Genomic DNA, 25925 nt, shown 5'->3' on the forward strand with positions numbered 1-25925 from the left:
TACCACACTTACTTCAGCACTCCTGTAGTTAGGTAAGTAGGTTGGTAGATTAGGTGGGTGGGTAGGTAGGTAGGTAGGTAAGTCAATAGATGAGTAATGACAGGAGGAGGGCGTTGTTGTTGGTACTTACAGACTACCTACCACACTTACTGTAGTACTGAAGTATGTAAGTAGGTAGACAGGTAGGTAGGTAGGTCGAGAGGTAATGACAAGAGGAGGCTACTGACGTGTTAGTTAAGCTTGTACTGACAAAATACCTACCACACTTACTGTAGTACTGATGTAGGTAGGTACTTAGAGGCAATTATTCGAAAGGTAAGTAGACAGATAAAAAGTCGATACGTAAGTAGGCTGGTAGGTAAGATTTGAAAGTAGGTTCATAGGTGAGTTGGTTGATTGGTAAGTAGGTAAGTAGATATGTAAGTAGGTCACCGTGGAATATGAGTATAGCTATTAACACCTATTGCACTTACCGTAGTACTCATGTAGGTAGACAGGGAAGAAGGTAATTAGGTAGGCAGGTAAGTAGGTCAGTAGGTAACGGTAATAAGTAGCCCCAAATTACCCCCAATTAGGCGAAGGGGTCCTAGATTAGCCCAGTAATGACCCAGTACAATTAAGGGCAGGTGACTAGCTAATGAAGGGCAGGTGACTGGCTAAGGACCCTGGTGGCACTACTGGAAGGCCTCACACAGCCTGTTTGGGATTCGAACCTGAGCCTAATACACGTCCATCACCCCCACTGACGTCCTTGAGCCACTTGACCACCAGGCATCCAAATAAGGAGATAATGTGTGTGTTTTAACCCCACGAATCTGATGTTGTTGTTGTTATTATTATTATTATTATTTATTATTATTATTATTATTATTATTATTATTATTTATTATTATTATTATTATTTATTATTATTATTATTACTATTATTATTATTATTATTATTATTATTATTATTATTATTACTGTACTGTTACTACTACTACTACCACTTACTATGATGGTGATGATGATGATGATGATGATGATTGTTATTATTATTGTTATTATTATTATTATTATTATTTCGTATTGTGGAGTTACTGAAGGCTGTTGCTAACCCCTCGAAGTCGAAAAACGTATCCTCAGCTTCATAAAATCGTCAGGCAATAGCAACAGTGGAGTATGAAAAGCGTCACCATACTGGAGGGGTTGACTAGGCTCCAGGCAGCGATTTTTTTATTTTATTCTCGGTGCTGCCAGACGATTTCCCCCAGCACAGGAGAAAGATTTAAAACTGGCGGGAAATGAGATGGCCTACGTTGATACTCAGGCTCCTGTGACTCTCTCTCAGCTGAATAAAATCGTCTGACGTGAGCTGGAATGAAGTGCTAGAGTTGTTCCGACTATGAGGGGATTTAAAGATGACCCTACTAACACTCTCAGGCCTTCCTGTTCCTTCTTAGCTGAATAAAATCGTCTGGTGGTTGAAAAAATCCAAAATACGGTGCGAAATTTGGTGGAAAGGGTTTAATGATAATTGATGTGGTAGGGTAAGTAATTTGTGGTAATAATTAGTGTTTATGTGGATCGATGGATTATTAGGCGGTATAATCTCTCTCTCTCTCTCTCTCTCTCTCTCTCTGGCGCGCGCACACACACACACACACACACACACACACACACACCAGAGAGAGAGAGGGAGAGAGAGAGAGGTGGGGTTTAGTTATGATAAAAGTATTTGGAGAGAGAAGAAACCAAACAGATAACCCCTCCCAACGCTGTGCCTTCATTTATATTAATTCTTGCTACTTCCAGACGATTTTATTTAGCTTTGGGAGGGCTTTTGGGGACGGAGAAGTCAGATGTAGCCTTCATTAATCCCTTCACCCCAAGAGATCCTCCCATAAGCTGAATAAAATCGTCTGGAAGCGGCAAGAATGAAGTAAAAGTCATCCTAGGTCTGAAGGGATGAAGAGAATGGGTGTTTAGATAGATAGATTGATTTAAACTGATAGATAGTCTTGTAGGTAATTATATTCTCAACTCTTTCACTACGAGAGGGTCTTCCGAAGCTGTAAAAAAAATCGTCTGGTGATAATAAAATAAAAAAATCGTCAGTTTAGTGAAGGGGTTGATGGAGAGGGCCTTTATAGAGCTAAATTAAGCCATGCAGGTGTAGGCAAAATGTGATGATTAAAAAATATAATTGTTCTGAAGGAGTTAAATTGTTGGATAATGTTGATTTAGGATGTAAGTTTAAAATGAAAAACTTGGGTTGATAAAAAGATATATGTAAGAAAAGATACATATATACTTAAATTAACGAATATGGATAGTTTTTTTTTTCCATACATGAATTCCTCACGAAAAATGAGTTTATTTGTTCCTTGTGTGTTTGTTATTGCGACAACGAAGTGGATATGATAACACCTTGTCTTTTATATGTGTGTTTGTTAAAGTGACAGTGAAGTGAGTCTGACAACTCTTCGCTTTATTTATTTGTGTTTGTTAGTGTGACAGTGAAGTGGGTCTGATAACGCCCTGCCTTATTTATGTGTGTTGGTTACTGTGACAGTGAAGTGAATCTGGTAACGCTTGCTTTATTTACTTTTGTTAATGTGACAGTGAAGTAAGTCTGATAAACTACCGGTAATAAAGACATTTTAAGGACATGCAGTAAACAAGCCCAGAGGAAGATTAATGGCCGTTTTCTGTACTTAGTGCGCGCCAAAATAAGCTTATTCATAGTATAATCCAGTTTGTTTGTGGTTGTCAACGTGTGGGAGTATGGCGAGCAAAAATTACAGAGGATGTCATATCCTGACTCAAGTGAAGAGTTATAGCTGTTTTTCATGCTACGAGTCACGCAATGATAAATAAATGAAACGAATAAATTGGCGAAAACCTTATTCTTGCCGTATCGATTTTGCGTGTGGTTGCAAGCGCCTAAAAGTGAAGTTAGGGAGTCTTGGGGGGGGGGGAGCAAGAGGAGAAGAGGAAAGGAGGAAGATGTGAATGAGTTGGTGAGGACAAGACGGTTTAACCCTTTGACATCTGGGAATATACTCTACTTAACAAAATCTCCTGCTGGTATCCAAAATTAATTCCTACGGGGACCATCAGCGGTGAAAAAGTTACCTGATATAGTTTTTAAGCTTTTGAGTACTAGGATTGACCTCGGCCGAATAAAATCGTCTGGTACTGGACTGGATGAAATAATTGTACCAAGAGAAGTGGAAGGGCTACAGGGAGGGGGTTAGAAGAGGGGAGAGGGAGGACTGAAGATGGGGACAAGGGGGAGGGGGGGTTGGAGGTTGGAGGGATAGAGTGAGTTATGTTGAGGTGACCTGGATAATTGGCGGCCCGGAAATGATTACTAGATGACTCTATAATGTCACATACATACCGTACATACATACATACATACATATATACATTCACCCATACACACACACATGTAAAAACACACACACACACACACACACACACACACACACACACAGTTGATGTTGCTGCCCCAGACTCTGCCTGTGAACCCAGTGGTCTGCAGGAAATAGGCCAATTCGACTGGTCACTCCCATTTATGTTGAAGGACTGTGTGTGTTGTGACGGTGTGGTGCATGAGGTGGATAAGTGTGTTGTAGTGGATAAGTGTGTTGTAGTGGATAAGTGTGTTGTAGTGGATAAGTGTGTTGTAGTGGAGGGTGCATTGCATTGTGGGAAAAATGCATTTATTGTGAGTTTTATTTTATGTTGATACTGTAGCAACAAATGAATATAATGAATATAAACACACACACACACACACACACACACACACACACACACACACACACACACACACACACACACACACACACACACACACACACACACACACACACACACACACACACACACACAGAAGAAAAAAATTTTGAGAGGGACTGTGTGGAACATGCATGTCCACACATACTACCAGATATACAAATAGCAGAAAAAGTAATACAGGAGGAGTTAAGTAGATTAGACAGAGGAAAGCAAGTGGTCCTGATGAAATTTCATGTTGGGTACTACGAGAATGTGCAAAGGAGTTAAGTAAACCATTATTTTTAATTTTCAAGAAATCCTTGAGTCAAGGTAAACTACCTGATATTTGGAAAAAAGCAAATATTGTCCCCTTATTCAAGAAAGGAAATAGACAAAATCCACTCAACTACCGACCAGTATTACTGACCAGTGTTGTAAGCAAGGTATTAGAAAAGCTTATAAGAAAAGCTTGGGTAAACTATCTAGAAGAACACAGTATGATAACAGAAAGACAGTTTGGTTTCAGAAAAGGAAAATCATGTGTTACTAATCTGTTGAGCTACTATGACAGAGTAACAAACACAATACAGGAAAGGGAAGGATGGGTGGACAGTATCTATTTAGATTTCAAGAAAGCTTTTGACACAGTACCACACCAAAGACTTTTATGGAAACTGTACCATCAAGGAGGAATTCGAGGCAAACTGTTTTGCTGGATGCAAGACTTTCTCATAAAAAGAGAAATGAGAACAGTACTAAGAGGAAACTACTCATCATGGAAAGAAGTGACTAGTGGAGTACCACAGGGTTCAGTGCTGGCACCAATCATGTTTTTAGTGTATATAAATGATATAAACAGTAACACTGGAAATGAGAGCTATCTGAATATGTTTGCAGATGATCCAAAATTCAAAGGAGAATTACTAACACAGACTCTTGTAAAGAGCTACAAGAAGAATTAAATAAATTTCATGAATGGAGTAGTACATGGCAAATGGAATTCAATGTGGACAAGTGTCATGTAATCAAGTTTGGTAAAAGTGGAAAAAGACCTGATTGGGATTATAAGTTAGGAAATAAAACCCTATACACATCAGAAAGAGAAAGACCTAGGTGTGATTATCAGTAACAACCTATCTCCGGCTGACCACATCAGCGAGAAGGTACGGAACATGTATACACTGCTTACAAATATGAGAATAGCATTCACATACATAAATGAAGACATGCTAAGAAGGATAATAACATCATTCATTAGACCAACCCTGGAATATGCATCAGTAGTCTGGAGTCCTCATCTCAAAAAGCACATAGACAAGATTGAAAAAGTTCAAAGGGCCGCTACAAGATGGATACCAAGCTTAAGGGACCTAAGCTACGAAGAAAGACGAAATAAACTGAATCTACCAACACTACAGGAGAGAAGGAAAAGAGGTGACATGATAATGCTATATAAGTGCATATCAGGGAAGGAGAAAATAGACATAAATGATTACTTAACATATGGAGAAGCATCAGCAAGAGGACACCGCAAAAAACTGCATAAGAAGAGAGGTGATAAAGACGTAAGGAAATTTAGTTTCACAAACAGAGCAATTGATCAATGGAATGCACTACCGAATGAAATAGTGTGCCAAAACAATTCACAAATTTAAGGATATGTACGATATATATGGTTTAAGACACGGGACAGTACGAGCTTGACTCATTCCTGTAAAGATACAATTAGGTAAGAACAATTAGGTAAGAACACACACACGCACACAGGACGTGACAAGTGAAGACAATTTTATGTCTCCCCTGATAACGAGTTACAGCTCAAGTGTTATCGTTAGGGGGCACCACACCCATGTCACGTCAATACACACACACACACACACACACACACACACACACACACACACACACACACACACACACACACACACACACACACACACACACACACAGATAGATATATACAGGCTAAGAGAGAGAGAGAGAGAGAGAATTATGTCTCCCTCTGATAAGAGTCAAACTCAATTCTAATCTCTGATTACCATGATCACGCCAGCACCCCCCCCTCCCACCCCACCCACGCTCCTCCCCACACCTACCCCTCCTCACACAACCACCTCCACACCCCCACCTACACCCAGGTAGATAAAGGTTCAGGTCACGGTTTTCTCTCTCTCTCTCTCTCTCTCTCTCTCTGTTTCTCTTGCTATCCCATTGATATATTATTTTAATTTCTAGACAACATTTTCTCAGGCCAGTCACTTCATTAGGAAATTTTTTAAAAAGCCAGAATGAAGGTTAAAAAGATGAAAATAGGTTTGACATATCCTGGCCTTCACTCACCCCACTCTTCGTACTCCATCGCTAGAATTAACGTACGTACCCTCTTGCTCGTCAGTGCTTAGATTTCGTACAAGCTGATCCACATCGATTTATTTTGCACCTTACCTTACTGCCTTCCGCTGCAAGTAACTATTAATATGTAGTATGCAAAATAAATCAGAATCGAAGAGGTACTGCGGAATCTGTGTTAAGGAGAGTGCGGGAAGGAAGACGGACCAAATGGTAGGAATAGGAGAACCGAAACGAGTCCCTTTCCATATTACGTACGCTCAAAATTTCACAGCCATCATTGTTTATTTAAGGGAAGAGATGAAGAAAAAACACGTTAATTGATTGTGTGTCTGTGTCATGCCACCAAAACCATTAGGTGTCGTGAATCAGTCAGCATAATCGTCTGCCACAACAGCTGTCAAAAGATTACTGTCAATTCTCTCTCTCTCTCTCTCTCTCTCTCTCTCTCTTTCAGTGTGTCTGTGTGTGTGTAATTCAGTTGTCCATGCACGCGTACGCATGACCTGAACCGATGGGATCGATATAATGGGCCTGAGAGAGAGAGAGAGGGAGAGAGAGAGAGAATATAAGCCTCATTTGATCAGCTTGAGACCAAACGTAGCAGGAATGAGGTAGAGTGGCAGAGTGATTAAAACAGATCGGCGCTAACCTGAAGGGGTAGGAATTGACTCAAAGCTTCATGAATGGACCCGACCCGACTTCAACTGACTTGAACCTGTATTAATTTGGCTGGACCCGACTAGATGTGAAGGCCCTGCACAGACCTACTTGAAATGTCGGCTGGAAGAGAGAGACAGGCTGGAGAAGATAAAGAATTCAAGCTTTTACCTGTCTCTCTCTCTCTCTCTCTCTCTCTCTCTCCCATTTCCAGTGTCGTAATGGATCGTCTACAGGACCTACTTGAATCGGAGTGTATCTGACTGAAACGGAATGGCCCTGAATAGATGTAGCTGTTCCTAGATAGATGTAGCTGTTCCTGGATAGATGTAGCTGTTCCTGGATAGATGTAGCTGTTCCTGGATAGATGTAGCTGTTCCTGATTAGATGTAGCTGTTCCTGATTAGATGTAGCTGTTCCTGGATAGATGTAGCTGTTCCTGAATAGATGTAGCTGTTCCTGATTAGATGTAGCTGTTTCTGAGTATATTTAGCTGTTCCTGGATAGATGTTGCTGTTCGTGAATAGATGTAGCTGTTTAGCTGTTCGTGAACAGATGTAGCTATTCCTGACTACATTTAGCTGTTCCTGGATAGATATAGCCGTTCCTGAATAAGAGTTAACCACACACACACACACACACACACACACACACACACACACACACACACACACACACACACACACACACACACACACACACACACACACACACACACACACACAAATGACCTACCCAGCGTGAAGGAGCCACGACACACGAAATCAGAAATCCAGGTGACATTTCCCAGGTGTACAAGAGAGTCATCACGGGCGAACAAGAGAGCCGCGGGGGGCGTCAGGTGTGCCGTCAGGAGAGTGAGTCAGGTGCATCGTCAAGAGAATGGGCACCTACACAGAGATTCCAGGAGGGACTTGGCCATTTGTCTTCGTCTGACCTTTCGTGGCATTGATCCTTGGGCGCCGTGTGCTCTTTTCTGACCTTAAACGCTGGAGGCGGCGGGCGTGGAATGGCAGAGGGAATGTCAGTGGGGATAAGGGGGGCGTTGGGTGGGGGAGCTTGAGGGAAATGCTAGAGAGAGAGAGAGAGAGAGAGAGAGAGAGAGAGAGAGAGAGAGAGAGAGAGAGAGAGAGGTACATTTTGGAGTGTTGATGGTATGTTGGGAGAATGGAAGTACCTGTAATGGTAATGCATGACGTGTGTTGATGGTTGTCGTTGAGAGAGAGAGAGAGAGAGAGAGAATGATAACTTTCCGATTATTTCATGTATGATACTGTGCCTTCATTTATTGTGTGATAATTGATCTACCTCTGTATACAAAATTATACAATACTCGTTTTTTGGGGGGAAGAGGGACGCGATCGATCATAAGGGATGGAAGGATAGAATAAATGTGTGTGTGTGTGTTTTCCTGCGTAAGTTCAACTTCTTGCTTAAAAGTTGAAAGGGCAGAGGTCACTCTAACTTACAGAACCGTCATCATCACCACCACCACCACCACCACCACCACCACCATATATAGGTTAACGCCGGACGATTTTTGTCAGTCGAGAGAACCACTTCTGCGCCAAGACCACTTCTATGCCAGGACCACTTCTACGCCAGGACCACTTCTACGCCAGGACCACTTCTGCACCAAGACCACTTCTGCGCCTGGACCACTTCTACGCCAGGACCACTTCTACGCCAGGACCACTTCTGCGCCAGGACCACTTCTACACCAAGACCACTTCAAGACCATTCTACGCCAAAAACAACTTCAACATCTCTTTTTTTCCCATGTCTCTTCCTTTGCTTTGACTTAGTGCCATATGGTCGTTGATACCTGGCGCTAGAAATCCATTATTCAATTCACTTCAAAACTTGCTCGTATGTTTTAACTGAAATAAGGACCTTTATTATTAATTCGACGGTTGCGCGTTGTAGTCCAGAGGAATGTGGGAGTGCTTTTCTTTTCAGTGCCTGTGATGTTTGGATTGTTTAAGAAATGGCCTTAACCCCTTCAGTACGATGTCGTATTGTGGTTAAAGCCTGTCAGGGTGATTCATATATTGCGTAAACCACTATACATTTCTCGTGTGTTGCAGGTACGGCCCAGTCAGCGTTACCAGTATCTTCCTTGGATAACTATTTCTCGTGTGTTGCAGGTACGGCCCAGTCAGCGTTACCATTATCTCCCTTGCTTAACTATTTCTCGTGTGTTGCAGGTACAGCACAATCAGCGTTGCCAGTATCTCCCTTGCATAAATATTTCTCGTTTGTTGCAGGTACGGCACAGTCAGCGTTGCCAGTATCTCGCTTGCATATTTTTCTTCTTCTAGTACAACTTCTCTTGCTTTATAGGGTGTATTGTGGGGCACGGAGAGAGCTGTTAACGTCAAAGTAGTGGCATGTGAAGGTGTTGATCGTATCGGTATATATCGTCAAAATGCTGACATGTTTATGTTGTAGGGAACATAGGAGGACTGCTGGGCCGTAGGGAACTGTTGAAGAGAGAGAGAGAGAGAGAGAGAGAGAGAGAGAGAGAGAGAGAAACAAAACAGCGTCAAGAAAACTCACACCCAAGCTCAACAAGTTTCCCAGACCGAGATGGCGCTTAATTTATCAGTGTTATTATTCTTGTGTATCCATCTGTGGGCGTAGACTAAACAGGCCTTTCCGGGGATGCAGCGGTTCCCCCACAAGGAGCAGATGATGCAGCACACCCTCACATATTACTGCTTGGGTTCTAATACCGCACCGTCTATACTGAAACCTACCAGGGTTGTCTCAGAGATTGGGTGTATTGAACCGACTCCTTAATTTTGTTTATGGTACCTACGTGTAGTTGCAGACTGCTCACGTTGGTCTTATTAATTTTGTCACTGTGTGGAATGCGCCTTTCCTGTGTGTGTGTGTGTGTGTGTGTGTGTGTGTGTGTGTGTGTGAAGGGGGTCAGCACGTACAGCAGTTCTAAACAGTGGAATAAAATCACGTCTCATCAGGGCTCCTCCCGTCACTGACTCCTTGTAATAATTCTGTTGGTTTCATCCCACTCTAACCAGACTCACAGACTTTCACTTATGCAGATGGTCAGCTTTGGAACAGTCTTCTTTACTTTGTCGTGCCTCAGACCTCCTGTCTTATAAACGCAGTATTTGTCCAAGCATCTGAAAATGAAAGGATCTTAATGTTTTCTTTCTTTCTTTTTTGCCCTTCCCCGCTCTGTATGGGCTCGGGGACGGGTACTGTTTTCACTCGGTTTGTCTGTTTGTTTGTTTGCTTGCTTGCTTGCTTGCTTGCCTGTCTGTATCTGTCTGTCTGTCAGTTAACAACGTTACGCTAGAACTACTGGTGCAATTTTGACCAAATTTTCAGGGATGATGGGCTATGAGCTTCTGATCACCTGATTAAATTTTGGCCCAAATTTGGCCCAGTCCCAGGCTGTAGGACCAAAAAAATGTAAATATATATATATATATATATATATATATATATATATATATATATATATATATATATAATTTTTTCGTCATAACTCTTTTCAAAGTCGTCATGTCGACATGAAATCAAAACCTAAAGGCGCATTTTGCAACTCTGCATCCTGTAACATGCCTCATTATATCAGGGGGGTCACCTCCCAGTTGGCAGTAGGGGGGTCAGTGTCAGGTGGGTCGGGCCTAAACTTTCAAATGGGCATAAAATCGTCAATTCTCACCCGACTCACTCCAATTTTGATATGTGACATCTTTGACTAGATATCCTGTTGCGTGTATACGTCAGCACTAAAATGACTGCCGGGGACGGGTTTGCTGTGCCTTGGCACCGCTTCTTGTTCATCTTTCTTTGGTTTTCTATTTTTATATACAAATTTAATGGGCCGATGTTAGTGCTAATTATCTAGTGCAGTTAGAACAGTGCAGTAGACGCATGTGATGTTGCCCAAGTCAGGTTTGTGTACTGCAGGCATGCCATTGTCTGGTAAAGGAGATACAGTATCTCACCATGTTCACTGTCTTTTCTTATTGATCTGTAATTTTTATGAGTCAGTTGAGGGCTTTGTGGAAGGTGTGGTGGAGGAAGTTCCGTGCCAAGAGTCATTACAGTAGTTCCCAGGTGAGCAAACTGAAACGTAACTTTGCACTGTGAGACGTAACATACAGAGGAAGTTAGGGTGAAACGTAACTTTGTGCCGTGAGTCGCAACACATAAAAAGAAGTTTGATTGCACAAGTTATGAAATTTGTGTAGAGATTGCATTTTATTTTCGCTTTTAGTACGATTGCTTTTTTCTTGTCATTCGTAGATGCCTTTATTCACCTACGAGAGACTTGGCCAACTGGAAGACTTAACTTTCTGTCCGATGACTTATTTTTCATTATATTCATGTCAGACACTTACTGTATATTCACCTTAGGACAGACTTCGAGTTGTTATTATTATTATTATTATTATTATTAGTAGTAGTAGTAGTAGTAGTAGCAGTAGTAGTAGTAGTATAGAGACTTTAAAATATTAGTAGGCATTTGTAATTCTGTATTGTTAACAGGTAACAATATGTAATAGACAGGTAGTTATGTCTGAGTTCTCCAGGAAGAGGTTGATAGCGTAGCCAGACACATAAATATTCCAAACACAGGATGAGGTCACTGATCAGGTGACGGAAACGTGGCCGACGCACACACACATACATACCTACGCACACATACGCCCACATGTTAGTTCGCCGGAAGTTTCAGCAGAAATATATAGTCAGGAAATCAGAGGTAGGAGTCAGCAGGAGTAGAAGAGAGAACCAGTGACAGCCAGGGAAGAAGGAAGGACAAGGAGAGTAGGAGCTAGAGAGAGAGAGAGTGGGAAGGTGGCAGATAGCACAGACTTCCTCTGACAGTACACGGGTCACGTCAAGCTCTCTCAATTTTCAGTCAAGCAGCTCTCTCGCAGTAAAGCTCCATCGACCCCAGTTTGCCCATTCATCACCTCACCTCACAATACGAAGAGGATAACGGGCCAGAGACAGCCTACCCTCACGTTCCCCTACAGTTCCAACATTTACTTTCTCCTCCCGGGTCTCTCCAGTCTACCTGATAAGATAATAAACTTTTCTCTATATATATAATAAAAAGATAAGACCATATAATCTTGTCATCTGGTGGCCCTTGACATTGGTGGCACCTAATAATAATAATAATATAATAATAAGACTGATGATGATGATAATAATGATTATAATAATAGACGTCCTCACACAGATAGATTAATGGAGCTGTTTCTATCCCTTTCCCTTCGAGGTGTCCATTAGGGGCAGAATAAAGTTAATTAACAGGTAATAATAATAAAATGCAAAATATGCCATCGTACTGAAGGAATTAATGAAGCCCGTTTCTAGCCTTAGCACTTCGAGGGGTCTTATCACAGGTGAATAAAATCACCTGTTGGTGTTAAGAATGAAGTAAAGACGATCATCGTATAGAATGAAACACTATACCCTGTCTACTCTAACTTGGCTCAAAATTACCGTCAGTCCATATTTTGAAAGTGGAGCTGCTACAGTAAATTAAATATGGTGCAACTCATGAAGAAGTGCTGTGGAAAAGATGTAGAGCTGTAGCATTTTCATTTTCTGCCAGTGAGCTGCGTGAAATAAGCTACAAAAGGGCGAATATTCTAGGCCAGGCTAAAATGAATGTGGCTTAGTGTATTTCCAACCCCTTCACTGCTAGGGGATCTCTCCATTGCTGAATAAAATCGTCTGGAGGTAATAATACTCGTCTCGTAAAGTCTCATAAAAAGGTTGAACTCCATGTTGGCTTTTTTTTTTTTTTTTTTTTTTACCACCAACACATTTCATTCATCTTAGGAAAAACCCCTTATTGTACTGAAATTAGTCCCATCAAGCCGATTACTTATTATTCATTTTATTATTGCTCTTTTCAGACGATTTTCTTTACCTTAGGATACATTATTGGAACATTGGAAGCTTTATGTGGCCTTCACTGACTACTTCGCTCCCAGAAATCACTCCTAAATTTGAATACAGTAGTGTAGTCTCGAGGTAGCCTGATTAAAATGAAAATTACACCATCGGAGGGAAGCGTCAACCTCTTCCAACTGGTGACGTGCTTTTCATAGTCCTTCCTACCTCCAGACGATTTTGCTAAGCTTAAGAGAGACGTTTGGAACTGGAGAGTTTAGATAGAATCTTCTCTAACCCCTTCGCTAACCCCTTCACTCATACATAAGCTGAATAAAATCGTCTGGGAATAGCTAGACTGAAATAGATGAAAAAATCTGATTGAAGGGATTAATGGAGTTCGTTTCCAACCCCCTGAAGCTGAATGAAATCGTCTGGCATTAGTAGGATTAAAGAAAAAGAATAAGATGACTAAGGGGATGAAGAACGCCATGCAGAAAAAGGAGGAAACTCAGAAGCGTAAACAAGGAAGTATGGTTGAGAGGCGATGGTAGTGTGTGTGTGTGTGTGTGTGTGTGTGTGTGTGTGTGTGTGTGTGTGTGTGTGTGTGTGTGACTCTCTCTCTGTCTCTCTATCTATCTATCTATTTCACACACACACACACACACACACACACACACACGTACGTCCCTTCATTTGCCCTTCGGAATTTTGTTGTCTGTTATCATGACACTGACCCACATTCTCGTCAGACTGGGAGCCCCTGTAGCACTTCTTCGTGACTAGTAAATTGCTCCATATGGCACGATAATATTCCCTTGGATGCAGTTTATTCAGGTTTGTGTATATATGGAGTGAAATGGAAGAATATGTGGGCAAATGGAAGGAATTTTGAAGAATTTTGTGTTGGTCTGTGTTGAAGGAAAATATGTGGTAAAGAAAATATTGAAGAGGTTTGGGCTATGTGGGGCGAATGGAGAGTGAGAGACTGAGTAGGAGAGTGTGTGAGTGAGGGCCTGTGGGAGGAGATGGAGACCGAGATGGAGGTGGAGAGATAAATATGAGAGTGTAAGAGAGAGGTGTTGGTGTGTCGTGGGAAGAGGGTTCGTTACTGAATAGGGACAGAAACACCCGGGGATCATTGAGGCCACCCCTTACAGTATGCGACGTTAGATATTAGATGGCAGACAGGTAGATAGACACAGACAGATAGATGAGAGGCAGACAGATAAATAGACTTAGGGAAACAGACAGATTGATAGACAGACCCAGACAGACATAGACAGACAGACAGAGAAACAGATAGATAGATAGACCGACAGTAGACAGATAGACAGCTCGATGGATAGAGTGCAGAGGTATTATATAAAAAAAAACAGAAAAGCCCATTTAAGGGATCAAAGAAGGAAGGAATTAATTTTGCTCAGAAACCTTTTATTTACGAAGTATATTTCTCTCTCTCTCTCTCTCTCTCTCTCTCTCTCTCTCTCTCTCTCTCTCTCTCTCTCTCTTTTAGGAGGACGATCTTTACGTCAGGCAGGATGTGATAATTATGTGTACAGTCGGAGGAAAAAGCTTGCCTGACATTCCTCTACGTCTCACATTCCTTTCCTGGCTAATATTCCTAGGACTGTATTCTCGTCTCTTAAGGAGGCTCCATAGCACCTCTTCCTTTGCGATTTATTCTTGGATATGACTGATTAATATTCCTCTGTATAGCATCTTTAGACTAGGGTGATGTTAGAATGATTTAAGTAACACGGAGACGGACAGTGAGGTGTAATAAGCAAAATAAACTGCCTAGGATGAGGTGTTAGGGTATTTCCTTTGCCGACGAGATTCAGAGAAGCTTGGTATGTTGCTCTGGTCATGGAGGCGTCAGGGTGGAAAGTAAGGGACAGGCCAAAAAGTGTTAAGTAAATCCAGTAGAATATCCGATTGTACATGAACTTTTGCAAATGAGTGTACGCTAAAAAGTCGAACAATTATGAAACGATGTTCTGAAATGTATAGTGGGTTTCGAAAGTCATTGTTCACCGTCCCTTAATATATCGTTATGACGTGGATCTTTATGTCCGGAGCTGTACCTCTATACGATATCGGATAGGGGGAAGTCCATACCGATTACGCGCCTTTCCGTGTTATTAAATGTTCATGATGAGAGAGAGAGAGAGAGAGACTGATAAAACACCTGATATTTGTTCACTACAGCCTGTCCTTCACAATTTAACGTCTCAGCAGTCACCACAAATTGTAACTGCTCCTGCACACTTTCACAAGTTCACCTCTATGAAGGTTAACATCATATAGAACACAGAGAGAGAGAGAGAGAGAGAGAGAGACTTGATTTACTTTCCCCCATCTCATACGTTTATTCAGTCCCGTTTTCTACAGCGACTCTTCTCGTTTTCTCTTCTCTTTGTGCTTCACTTTCTTCCCAGTTCCTAGTCTCCCCTGACCTTGCTCACTCTCACCGCATGTTTTCACTCTCCCACATCATGACCTTTTACACACACACACACACACACACACACACCTCTCTCTCTCTCTCTCTCTCTCTCTCTCTCTCTACCTTTACTTCTTCTATGCATATATGGCTGAGTAAATAAATACGCATATTCAGTCTATATCATGAACATGCAAGAGAATATTAAGGTGCGTTGTGTATAATAAATCGCCTAGGAAGAGATGTTTGGATAGCTCTCAAGACAGCTATATTGCTTTTACTTTAACATGGCCTAAAACTGATATCTCCCCATCTTGAATTCCGAACTGTAAAAATAGATTAACCTTAACATAAGATGCTAGTCACGAAGAAGGTCCATGGAGAGGGTGTAGAGCTCTTGTACTGTCGTGTTCTTCCGATGACCTACGTGAAATAAGCTGCAAAATATCGAAAATCTGGGCCAAGTGAAGTTGAAAAGAGTGTAGAATACTGTGTGCTGTGACGAGACGGCTGTGGGGAGTGGCATAATTTGTGTGTTTAAGTTAATTTTAAATGTCCTTGCATATTTAACACCTCCAGAACGATTATGTCATTCTCTCTCTTATTATCCTTCATTTTTTTTTTCTCTCCCTTTTTTTTTTTTTTTTTTGTCAACCTAAATTTTGAATGTGCCCAAATATACACCTCCAGAACGATGACATAATTTTTTTTCTTTTTCCGTTTTCTTTTTCTTGTTTATTTATTTATTTATTGCTATATCAAGTCGCCGTCATTCAGCTTATGAGACATTTTTCAAACTGGGTGGGATTTGGTGCAGCCTTCGTTAACCCATTCAGTACGAGAATGAAAAATAACAACTGTACCCTTTTTTTAAGTGGTCATGAAAGAGTGAAAGTGGTGATGAGTAATGAAGGTGGTGATGGTGTTGAGTATGAGGGAGATGGTAGTAATGAGTAATGAAGGGGGTGGTGGTGATGAGTAAAGAGGGAGGTTGTGGTGATGAGTAATGAGGTGGTGGTGATGAGTAAAGAGGGAGTTGGTGGTGATGAGTAAAGAGGGAGGTGGTGGTGATGAGTAAAGAGGGAGTTGGTGGTGATGAGTAATGAGGGAGGTGATGGTGTGAGTAATGAAGGTGGTGGTGGTGATGATGAGTGATGAAAGAGATGGTGGTGATGAGTAATGAGGGAGGTAGTGGTGGTAATGGATAGTGAGGAAGGTAGTGGAAGTGACGGTAATGAGGGAGTTGGTATTGGTGAAAAAGGGGAAGGAGGCCGTGATAGGTGAGATGATGAAGAGGGGAAATGAGGTAGGGAATGGATTGAGGTAGTGGTGATGAAGAAGGAAGTGGACTTGGTGCAGATGGGATAGGTGATGGTGAAGGTAGGAATGAGGGAAGTAGTGATGATGAGAAAGGTGGTGGTGATGGGAAAATGGTTAATGAGGTGGGGAAGATAATGGTGGAGATGAAAAAGGAAGCAGGGGTGGTGAAGAAAGGTGGTGATGGAAATGGTAAAGGTGGTGGTGTTAGGGATGGGCAATGAAGTGGCAGTGATGAAAGGTTGGAGAAATTAGTGGTGATTAGGAAGACAAGTGATGATGAAGAATGAAGGAGACAGTGATGATGGGGGATGGAGAAAGATGGTGACATGGAAGAAGTTTGTGAATGGGTAAAAAAAAATAAAAAAAAATGATGAAGGTGAAGGAACTGCAGTCTACAGTAAACATCTTACATTCCATCTTTAAAATTCCCTCACCTCAAATATGCGACTTGTCTATCATGGCCACAACCTTTTTCAACATACTGGTATCTAGCAGTAATGGGCGAATAAAAATGTGTGTGTGTGTGTGTGTGTGTGTGTGTGTGTGAATCCCTTTCCCTTCTTTTTCAAGGGACGGAGAAAAATAAAAACCCCAGAATTAATTGCAGAAGATAATCCTCAGCCTTCCCCTCCTCATTTTTCTTGGCATGCAAGGATCATAAATGAAACTCGTTTATACACTATCCAGGATGCATGCCTAGGTAGAGAGGTTGTAGAGGAGTTTTGTCATCCACCTTTCTCACCATTTTTCTCTCCATCTACGTCTCTTCACAATTTGTAGCATTGTCATCCTCCTTTTCATTTTTGTAGCCTACATCTACTCATCACCACATGCTGTACTGTATTTCACTATTTCTTGATTCACAGCCTTAACTATTTGTTTTCATTATCGACCTCCTTTGTTGCTTCGGGTTCGCTGTATATTTCTCCCCCTCCCTTCGTGTTATTTATTTATTTTTTTGTTCCTACAGCTTTTTTCATCACTAATGTTCCTACATGCGTAAACAAAAGGAGAAACAAATTAAATGAAAAAAAGTACAAAAAGCAGGGGGCCAAAACTGTAGGAATAAATACAGTAATTACATAATTTTTGGTCATTTTCCATGGAGCTGTTCTGTTTTGGTCTGTGTGCATATATTTACTTGTAATATCACATTTAGCAGGTAGAATGAATGGTAATCCCTGACAGAAGTTACCTTACAAGCATCTAGGTGCAGTCACTGAAGATGAGTGAGGCGTGCTCACCACACACCGGGCTTCAGCATGAAGGTTCGGCGGTCCATCTCTGGTTGACCTCTTTTGTTCTGCATTTTGTTGTATGTGACATATGCATTGATTGTTACTGCGTTGACCATGCCATAAAACATGCATAATGGCCATCGTCTAGTCTAATCCGGGGTATGACATACCCCAAGACATCACACGATAAGTAATCTGGGGTATAATGTACCCCAATGGCTCTCACACGATTGGTAATCCGGGGTATGATATACCCCAAGACATCACACAATAAGTAATCTGAGGTATAATGTACCCCAATGGCTCTCACACGATTGGTAATCCGGGGTATGATATACCCCAAGACATCACACGATAGGTAATCGGGGGTATAATGTACCCCAATGGGTCTATAGAGCAAAATTAGAGCCAGTTACAGGAATGACCCCACCATCACCATGAAGGGCTTGACTAGTCAGGCAGGTAGAGGGACATAAAGATCTCTAGGTCTTAAGGTCATAAAGGTACTGTGCGTGACCTAGGAGCGTGGGGTATCTGATACCCCAGATTACCTATCTAGGGTGATGTTAGCATTGTACAATGAGATTTGGGCATCTCGAACGTTCCCAAACTCATGGCACTTTGCGCACGTCATACCAATACCCAAAGAGGCTGGTCATCTTATGAATCCCACTTCATTTCGTCCTATTGTGTTGACTTCTTGTCTATGTAAGGTCATGGAATGCATGGTTAATAATAGGCTTCTTTTTGTTTTAGAGTAGAAGAATTTGTTAAATGATCAACAGTGTGGCTTCCGTAAATACAGAAGTTCACTAGATCATTTAATGAATTTGGAGCATTGTATTGCAGAGGCATTTGCCAATAAAGAATTCAGGATAGGGGTGTTCTTGGACATCCATAAAGCCTATGACATGACATGGTGACACGGTATACTAATGAAGCTCTATGCTTATGGTTTAAGAGGTAATTTGCCTATTTTTATTTCAAATTTCTTAAGAGACAGAACTTTCTCCGTCAAATTGCCCGTAACGTAACATCGGATATATTTATCCAGGAAAACAGGGTGCCACAGGGAAGTGTTCTTAGTCTCACCCTATTTAGTATTATGATCAATGATATTCTGTCATGTCAAATTGCCCGTAACGTAACATCGGATATATTTATCCAGGAAAACAGGGTGCCACAGGGAAGTGTTCTTAGTCTCACCCTATTTAGTATTATGATCAATGATATTCTGTCATCAGCTCCCATCCCGAGGAATCTTAAACACTCGCTGTACGCTGACGATTGTGCAATATGGCACTCTTCCCATAATGCACAATTTTCGGCAGCCCGTGATTCCGTCCACCAATGGGCCTTGCAGTGGGGATTTAAGTTTTCCGTCCCTAAGTGTGCCGCTGTAGTCTTCACTAATCATAACGTACCTAATTTGTGCTTAACTTTGGATAATCAGGCGCTACCTTTTCAAAATTCTGTGAAGTTTTTGGGAATACATTTTGATCGTCGTTTGAACTTCAAAATTCATGTTAATAATTTGCTTGCTCGTTGTAATAGACCGTTAAATGTCCTCAAGTACTTAGCGGGTACTACATGGGGTGCCGACAGAAAATCTTTATTAGTGGTGTATAAGTCCCTTATTCGATCGAAGCTAGACTATGGCGCACAGGTGTATGGCTCGGCATCCGATGCCACGGAAAGGATTGGATGTGTTGCAGAATAAATGTTTGCGAATGTGTCTTGGAGCCGTCCGGTGTACCCGTGTAGCTCGTATGGAAATTGAGGCGAATGTGCCTCCCCTCTGTATTCGCCTTGACCACCTAGCTTGGTCCTATGGCCTCAGAACTTCGAGGAAAAGTAATATCGGCAATGTGGCCTGTACCCCCCTGCTTCAATACCACCACTTTCTGCGGGGGGTGCATCGGCCACTTGCCGTTCGCCTCCACTTACTAACTCAGGAGCTTGGTGTGGACCTCAGTGACTGTGAGAAGTTGGTGTTAAAAAATGTAGCACCTTGGGAGCCACCCGGCTTTACTGTTGATGTATCATGGCTCCCAGCACCAAAAGCCCAGGTGCCAGAGGCAGAGGTCCACTACTTGTTTCGTAACATCATCATTCATCACTTGGGGTCCCACCAATTGTACACCGACGGTTCCAAGTCGAGTGAATGTGTGGGTGCTAGTGTATGGTCGACTGAATGTGCCCTCAGGTATCGGTTGCCAACTCATACATCTGGGTTTACTTCCGAACATTTTGCTATTGACAAAGCCATTGACTATGCTCTAAATTCTCAGCATGACTCATTTGTCATATTTTCAGACTCGAAGTCAGCCCTTCAGGCAATCGCATCTTGTACTACGGACTCGAACGAGATCCAGGGCCGCATTGTTAATAAGTTGCATTCATGCAACAAGTCATTCACGCTGATCTGGGTCCCTGGTCATTGTCGCATCTACGGCAATGAGCAGGCTGACTTACTTGCAAATTCGGCTGTAGAGCTCAAGGAGACTTGGGACGTTCCTCGTGATCTACTGTCGAGTCTCTCTCTTGGAAAGAAATCAATAAATCTTCTGTGGCAAGGTCAGTGGACCAGACTAAATATTCAAATGTGTAAGCCGTACTTGGGCGACTGGGCCACTGCCAACCGTCCCAGTCGCCTGGAAGAAAAAGTGTTGGTGTGACTACGGCTCAATGCCACCATGCTCACGCACATGAAACCTTATATGGAAAAGCGATTCTCACTGCACTGTGACATCTGTGATGCGGTGTTATCTATCAGTCATAATTATAATCTTGCACTGTTGGCGATTTGTTTGTGATTGCGCATCACATATAAATTATTGCGGCACAGCGGACGTCCCCCTCACCCTTTCCACCATCCTGTGTGATGGGGACATTGTTATGACTGATAAATTGATGGCTTTCTTGGGAGAGACCCGACTGATCAGAGTGATGTGACTTTTTTACTGTATGGTTTTGTTTTTTATTGACTGTAATTATGTATATATTGTACTGTACTATTAATTAGGGTTGACAATTGACATATTTGAAATAGTTCCTCCTTCCTACTGATCTGTTTCTAATATTGATGTCCCCTACATTAAACCCCGTTCCTCGACTGACAGTCACCAGCTGATGAATGTAAGTGTGCAATCTAGAAAGGTATTGGGCAGTTGCAGTCGATGGTGGTCTGTTGGGCGAGGTCCTTCACTTTCTGTACATGTTATGTAAATACCTTCTACCTCCTTGTTTAAGTTGTTCTAATTAGGGCCGACAGCTGACGTATATGGAAATGTTCCTGACTCGTCTGGTTCTCTTTCATATATTGATGTCCCCTATATTAGGTTGTGCCTCGACTGACAGTCACCAGGTGTTGAGTGCAGGTATGTAATGTAGAAAGGCATTGCATATCTGCAGTCGATGGTGTTCTGTTAGTCGAGTATTTTTACCATTAGTGTAGGTCTAGCTGTTTGCCTCTGTAGGATTTAGTATGGGTTAGCGATTTCTCTGTTAGGTGATTAGTTTTAGGGTCTTTAGGTTAGGTATTTATGGTTATGAATAATGTAAGGTCAAAAAATATAAAAAAATCATAAAAATAAAAATACAAGAAAACAAATAAAATAAATATTATTATATATATGTACGTGTGCATGAAAGTGTGTCTGTATATATGCATGGAAGTGTGTGTGTGTGTGTATGTATGTGTACATATATATATATATATGTGTATATATATATATATATATATATATATATATATATACGGCCTTAATGACCAAGGGCTTTGGCCCCAATGGTCGATAGGCCAGGGAAAAAAAGAAAGAAAAAAAAAAAAAAGCAGTTTCAGTCAGTTTTCAGTTCAGTTTGAGTTTAGTTCAAAGTCATTGCAGATTGTATAGCTCTGGTACTTACAAAAACAGTGCATTGAAGTTAGCAAGCATAAAGTGTAATTATTTGGAAAATAATGACAGTGAACTTAAGAAGCCAGTGTTTACCATGCCAAAGCTGATCCTGTTGTTGTACACCTATAGGCTGACCATAAGAACAACAGTTCACTGGAGCAACATCCTTCCTATACTGTACTACTGCTGTTGGAGCCTGTGTCAGTGTGGGACGGGGATCTAACAGTAGTTTCGTTTGCTTCCATACATAGAATGTTAAAAAATGTACTTTATTGAAATCTCAGGCTTGCAAGAGTAAGTAAGTAGATGTAATAATGTACTGTATGGCTTAGTTTTCATAGAGCAGTGTTGTAATGATGGCTTTTTTTCTTTTTCAGGTCCATAAAAACAGTGAAAGGCTATCCATTGGGTGGGAGTCAGTGAGACTGAAAGGGATATGAGGAAGGTGAGGCAGGAATAGACTGTGGTGGGTGCATGAACAAGAGGATGGTAAGGTGATGCAGGATGGGCCTTTTCAACAGGACTAAAGCCTTCCATGGCCAGAACTATGCCAAGCTCAAGAAGGACTGCCTTAACAGAGGTCAGTGAAGGACTGACCCTTACTGCATTCCTCAGTTTTTATCCCATTGAGCCTGAGTCACATATCTCTATTCTTGTACAGTACTGTACCCGTGTTGCATTCTTGTGTTTATTCTGTTGAATATGGCCATGTCGCTTTCATTTTATTTATGCCATCTGCTAATTATTTTAATAAGCTTGAAATAGAGTTTTGAAACTGGAGGGGTTACATATAGCCTGAAACCCTTCATTCTAGTGATGTATTTTTTACATTAATCAGTCTACCACCAGACAGTTTGGTTAAACTTAAGAGGGACTTGTAGTGGTGAAGTGGTTAATAAAGGCTATATCTTACCCCTACAGTGCAGTAAGTCTCTCTCAACTTGAGTAAAATCATCTGGAAATTGCATTAATTAAAGAAAGAAAACATCTTATTATTAAAAAAGTTGGTCTAATAAACACCTTGAATAAGCAGTAGGTGGTGGCAACCATCATCCACTCACTTGATGTTGTGCTGCCTATTTCTTCCCTCACCTTTATCATTCTTTTCTGTCAGCTCTCCTCTCTTCCAAGTTTTCCCATCATTCCTGTCATTTTTTATTACCCTTCCTTCCACTTCAGGTGGCTCTACACTGAGTGACAAGCCTAATGGTTTCCTGTAACCCAGGAAACCATTTATGACGTAGGGTGGTAACCATATACCATAACCAAATACAGTAATGGAGTGTGGTGACTGCTATGGTGCCCCTGTTAACTTTGTGTTCGTATAGTTTATGAAGACTCCAACATGCTTGCATGCATCGACCTTGGTCATCTAATGGCAGCCCTCCATGCTGCTTGATCTCTGGCAACCTCCTCCCCACTCAGTTCTCCATCCCTAAGGTCACACCTTATGACCTTGTCCCAGGTCTTTTTCAGTCTGCCTCCTGCAACGTTACCCACGACATTCAGCTTCTCACCTTCTGCGCCAAATTGTCATCCTTCATCCTCACAACATGCCTGGCCGAACCATCTAGATCTACCCCTCTCATCTCATCAGTAAACTCGTGTCCCATTCTTTCTCTCAACTCTTCAATAGTAAATGCAGATAAAACAAAAGTGATGGTATCTAGGGCTGGTGGCGGTACTGTCAAAGAAGAGGGAGAGTGGCTACGTGCGACTTGCCACAAGGGCATGGGAAGTAATTCCATCTTGTGCAGTGTCTGTAATAAGTGGTGCTTAAGAGATGTAGTGGTGTTAGAGGTAGACTGCGAGATAATGCTGATTTCGTGTGTGCAGAGTGTCAGGCATGAAAGGATTGAACTTGCTGGTGAGTCTCTTGATGGTGTGGAAGACCACACCATCAAGAGAGGAGGTGGGGCTGGAGCTAGCACTGTGGCTAGAGTAAGGGATGGTTGGAAGAAGTTCAGGGAGCTGTTGCCTCTCCTGACATTGAGAGGGCTCTTCCTCTGTGCTAGGGGATCATTGTATGCAGCACGTGTTAGGAGTGTAATGCTGTATGGTAGTGAGACCTGGACAGTAAAAGAAGAGGGTATTCACAGGCTCAGACCTACAGAAATGACAGTGATTAGGTGGATGTGCAGTGTGCCCCTCAGTGTGATGCCTGGGGGGGCTAAGTTTTCGATGGAAGAGTTGAGATGTAGGATGAGACTGAAGTGTATTGGTGTTGTGATGAGGAGAGGTAGATCGAGATGGTTTGAGCATGTGGAGAGGATGAGGGATGATAATCGAGTGCAGAAAGTGAGAAGTGTTAACGTTAGGGCAGGGTTGCGAGAGGTAGACCGAAAAAGACGTGGGACGAAGTCACTGAGTGTGGCCTCGGGGATAAGGGACAATAGGGAAGCTGCCAGAGATCAAGCAGCATGGAGAGCTGCCATGAGGTGACCAAGGCCGACATATGAAAGCATGTTGGAGCCTTCATAAACGAAATGCCCCCCCCCCCCAGGCCCCTCATTCAAGGACACAATATACTTCTTCCATCTAATCATTGTCGTTTTTGTATGTTTGAACCACGAATGTCTTCTTTCATTACTGTCCAGGTCTCACTACCATACAGCATTACACTCCTAACAGTTGCAGCATACAAGGATCCCCTAGCATGGAGGGAGAGCCCTTTCAATGTCAGGAGAGGCAACAGCTCCCTGAACTTCATCCAAACACTCCACAGACAGACAGAGAGAGAGAAAGAGAGAGAGAGAGTGATTGTGTGTGTGTGTGTGTGTGTGTGTGAGAGAGAGAGAGAGAGAGAAAGAGAGAGAGAGTGATTGTGTGTGTGTGAGAGAGAGAGAGAGAAAGAGAGAGAGAGTGATTGTGTGTGTGTGTGTGTGTGTGTGTGTGTGTGTATATTGGGCAGCCGAAACTACACATTCAAAACGCACCAAAATTGGCACAAAAATTGCAAAAAATTTGCTGAAGTAAAAAAACGTGGTCCCATCATGATTGAAAAACTTTTACTATATTTAATGAGTAATCACATTTTGACCCAAAAACGCTGCTCCCGAAGCCCGGCATAGGATCTCTGTAGAATTTTTTGTCCAGAGGTAGAACTAAAATAAACTGGGTTCCATTCCTGAAGCTGCAAATAACATGATCAGTTGGTTAGCAGCAAAAAATCCAAGTGACAACGTTACACTAGAATAGCACATAAATGCGAGAGCCCTCCGCAGGAGCAAGTGTGAGGGGCCCAAAGGACCCACGAGCACTTGTACACACCTGTGTATCACAAATAGTGCACAGGATGGAGTAACTTCCCACATCCTTGTGTCAAACTGCACTTAGCCACACTCCCTGTGGTTTAACAGTACTTCCACCAGCCCTAGATATCATCACTTTTGTTTTTTCTGCATTTACTGTCAAACCCATGTGCTCCATTCCATCTCTCCATTTGCTAAATCTTTCCCTTGCCTCTTCCTCCCTTTCATTCTCTGCAGTCAACACCATGATGCAAATGCAGCATCCACCCAGGAGCCAAACCTCAGCAGTCTTCCCCGTGACTTGCCACAGCAAGCCGTCTGGCTCAGTGGAGCATCGGTTCAGTGCATAGGATAACCTTGCAGGGGTGGTTGCTTGCTTGTAGTTGATAGGTCTGCTCAGCCAGACAGACCTTGGTTATTCAGCAGCAACAAGAACATCCCCTTGAAAATGAGGAGTCGTTCCCAAGTTGAATAAAACTGGTAGCAGCAAGAGTAAAGCTAAAATGGACATCTCCCAGATTCATGGAATTGCCTGTGATGATGGTAATATGTTTTTGAAGATAGTTCTTATTATATGTATATAATTTCTTTTATACTACATGGTGCTTATTCTGAATTCATCACTCCTCACAGGTGAGAAGTTCAGTGACCCCAGGTTCCCTCCACATGACTCCTCCATTTTCTTTTCTAAGCAGCCACCAGGTGTTGTCACATGGAAGCGACCACAGGTACTTAAGTTTAGTTGATTCTCAGCATCTCTCTTCTTAGTAATTTCAGTATACCCTCTGCCCTCAAAATTTGCAGATTTATCACTCACAGTTTGACTGTTAATAGGTTTATAGTTACTCATTTGCAGTCATGACCTAAAATTCAAATAAGATAGAACTGTGTGTTGCACGAATTATTGTTCTTGCTATACAATATGGCATGTACAGTATTTATACATGTTTAGAATGGTAAGTATACATTTACTGTCCATTTTAAATTTACTGTACATAAATTTTTTTTCTTCTGTACCATTAATTTTGTACTGTACTGTACATACAGTTTGAAGCTGTTGTGTTGTACTGTCTGTTATTTACAGTGTAATGACAGCTGATGG

General features: G+C 41.9%; 1 protein-coding gene across 10 annotated transcripts in view; it reads left to right on the plus strand.

The window, feature by feature from the left end:
- The window catches only part of LOC145400377 (calpain-5-like), a 147397-nt gene that overhangs the window by 58881 nt on the left and 62591 nt on the right, over positions 1-25925 (plus strand). For all 10 annotated transcript variants that reach the window (XM_080272887.1, XM_080272884.1, XM_080272891.1 and 7 more), the window contains exons 3-4: positions 21950-22152; positions 25457-25551. In XM_080272887.1, coding sequence (XP_080129013.1) covers positions 22077-22152; positions 25457-25551 — 171 coding nt within the window. In that variant the 5' untranslated portion in view covers positions 21950-22076. The remainder of the gene's footprint in view (positions 1-21949; positions 22153-25456; positions 25552-25925) is intronic.

Source organism: Coenobita brevimanus, chromosome 52, assembly GCF_032717465.1.
Source record: "Coenobita brevimanus isolate Jiangsu-jjx chromosome 52, ASM3271746v2, whole genome shotgun sequence".
NCBI lineage: Eukaryota > Metazoa > Arthropoda > Malacostraca > Decapoda > Coenobitidae > Coenobita > Coenobita brevimanus.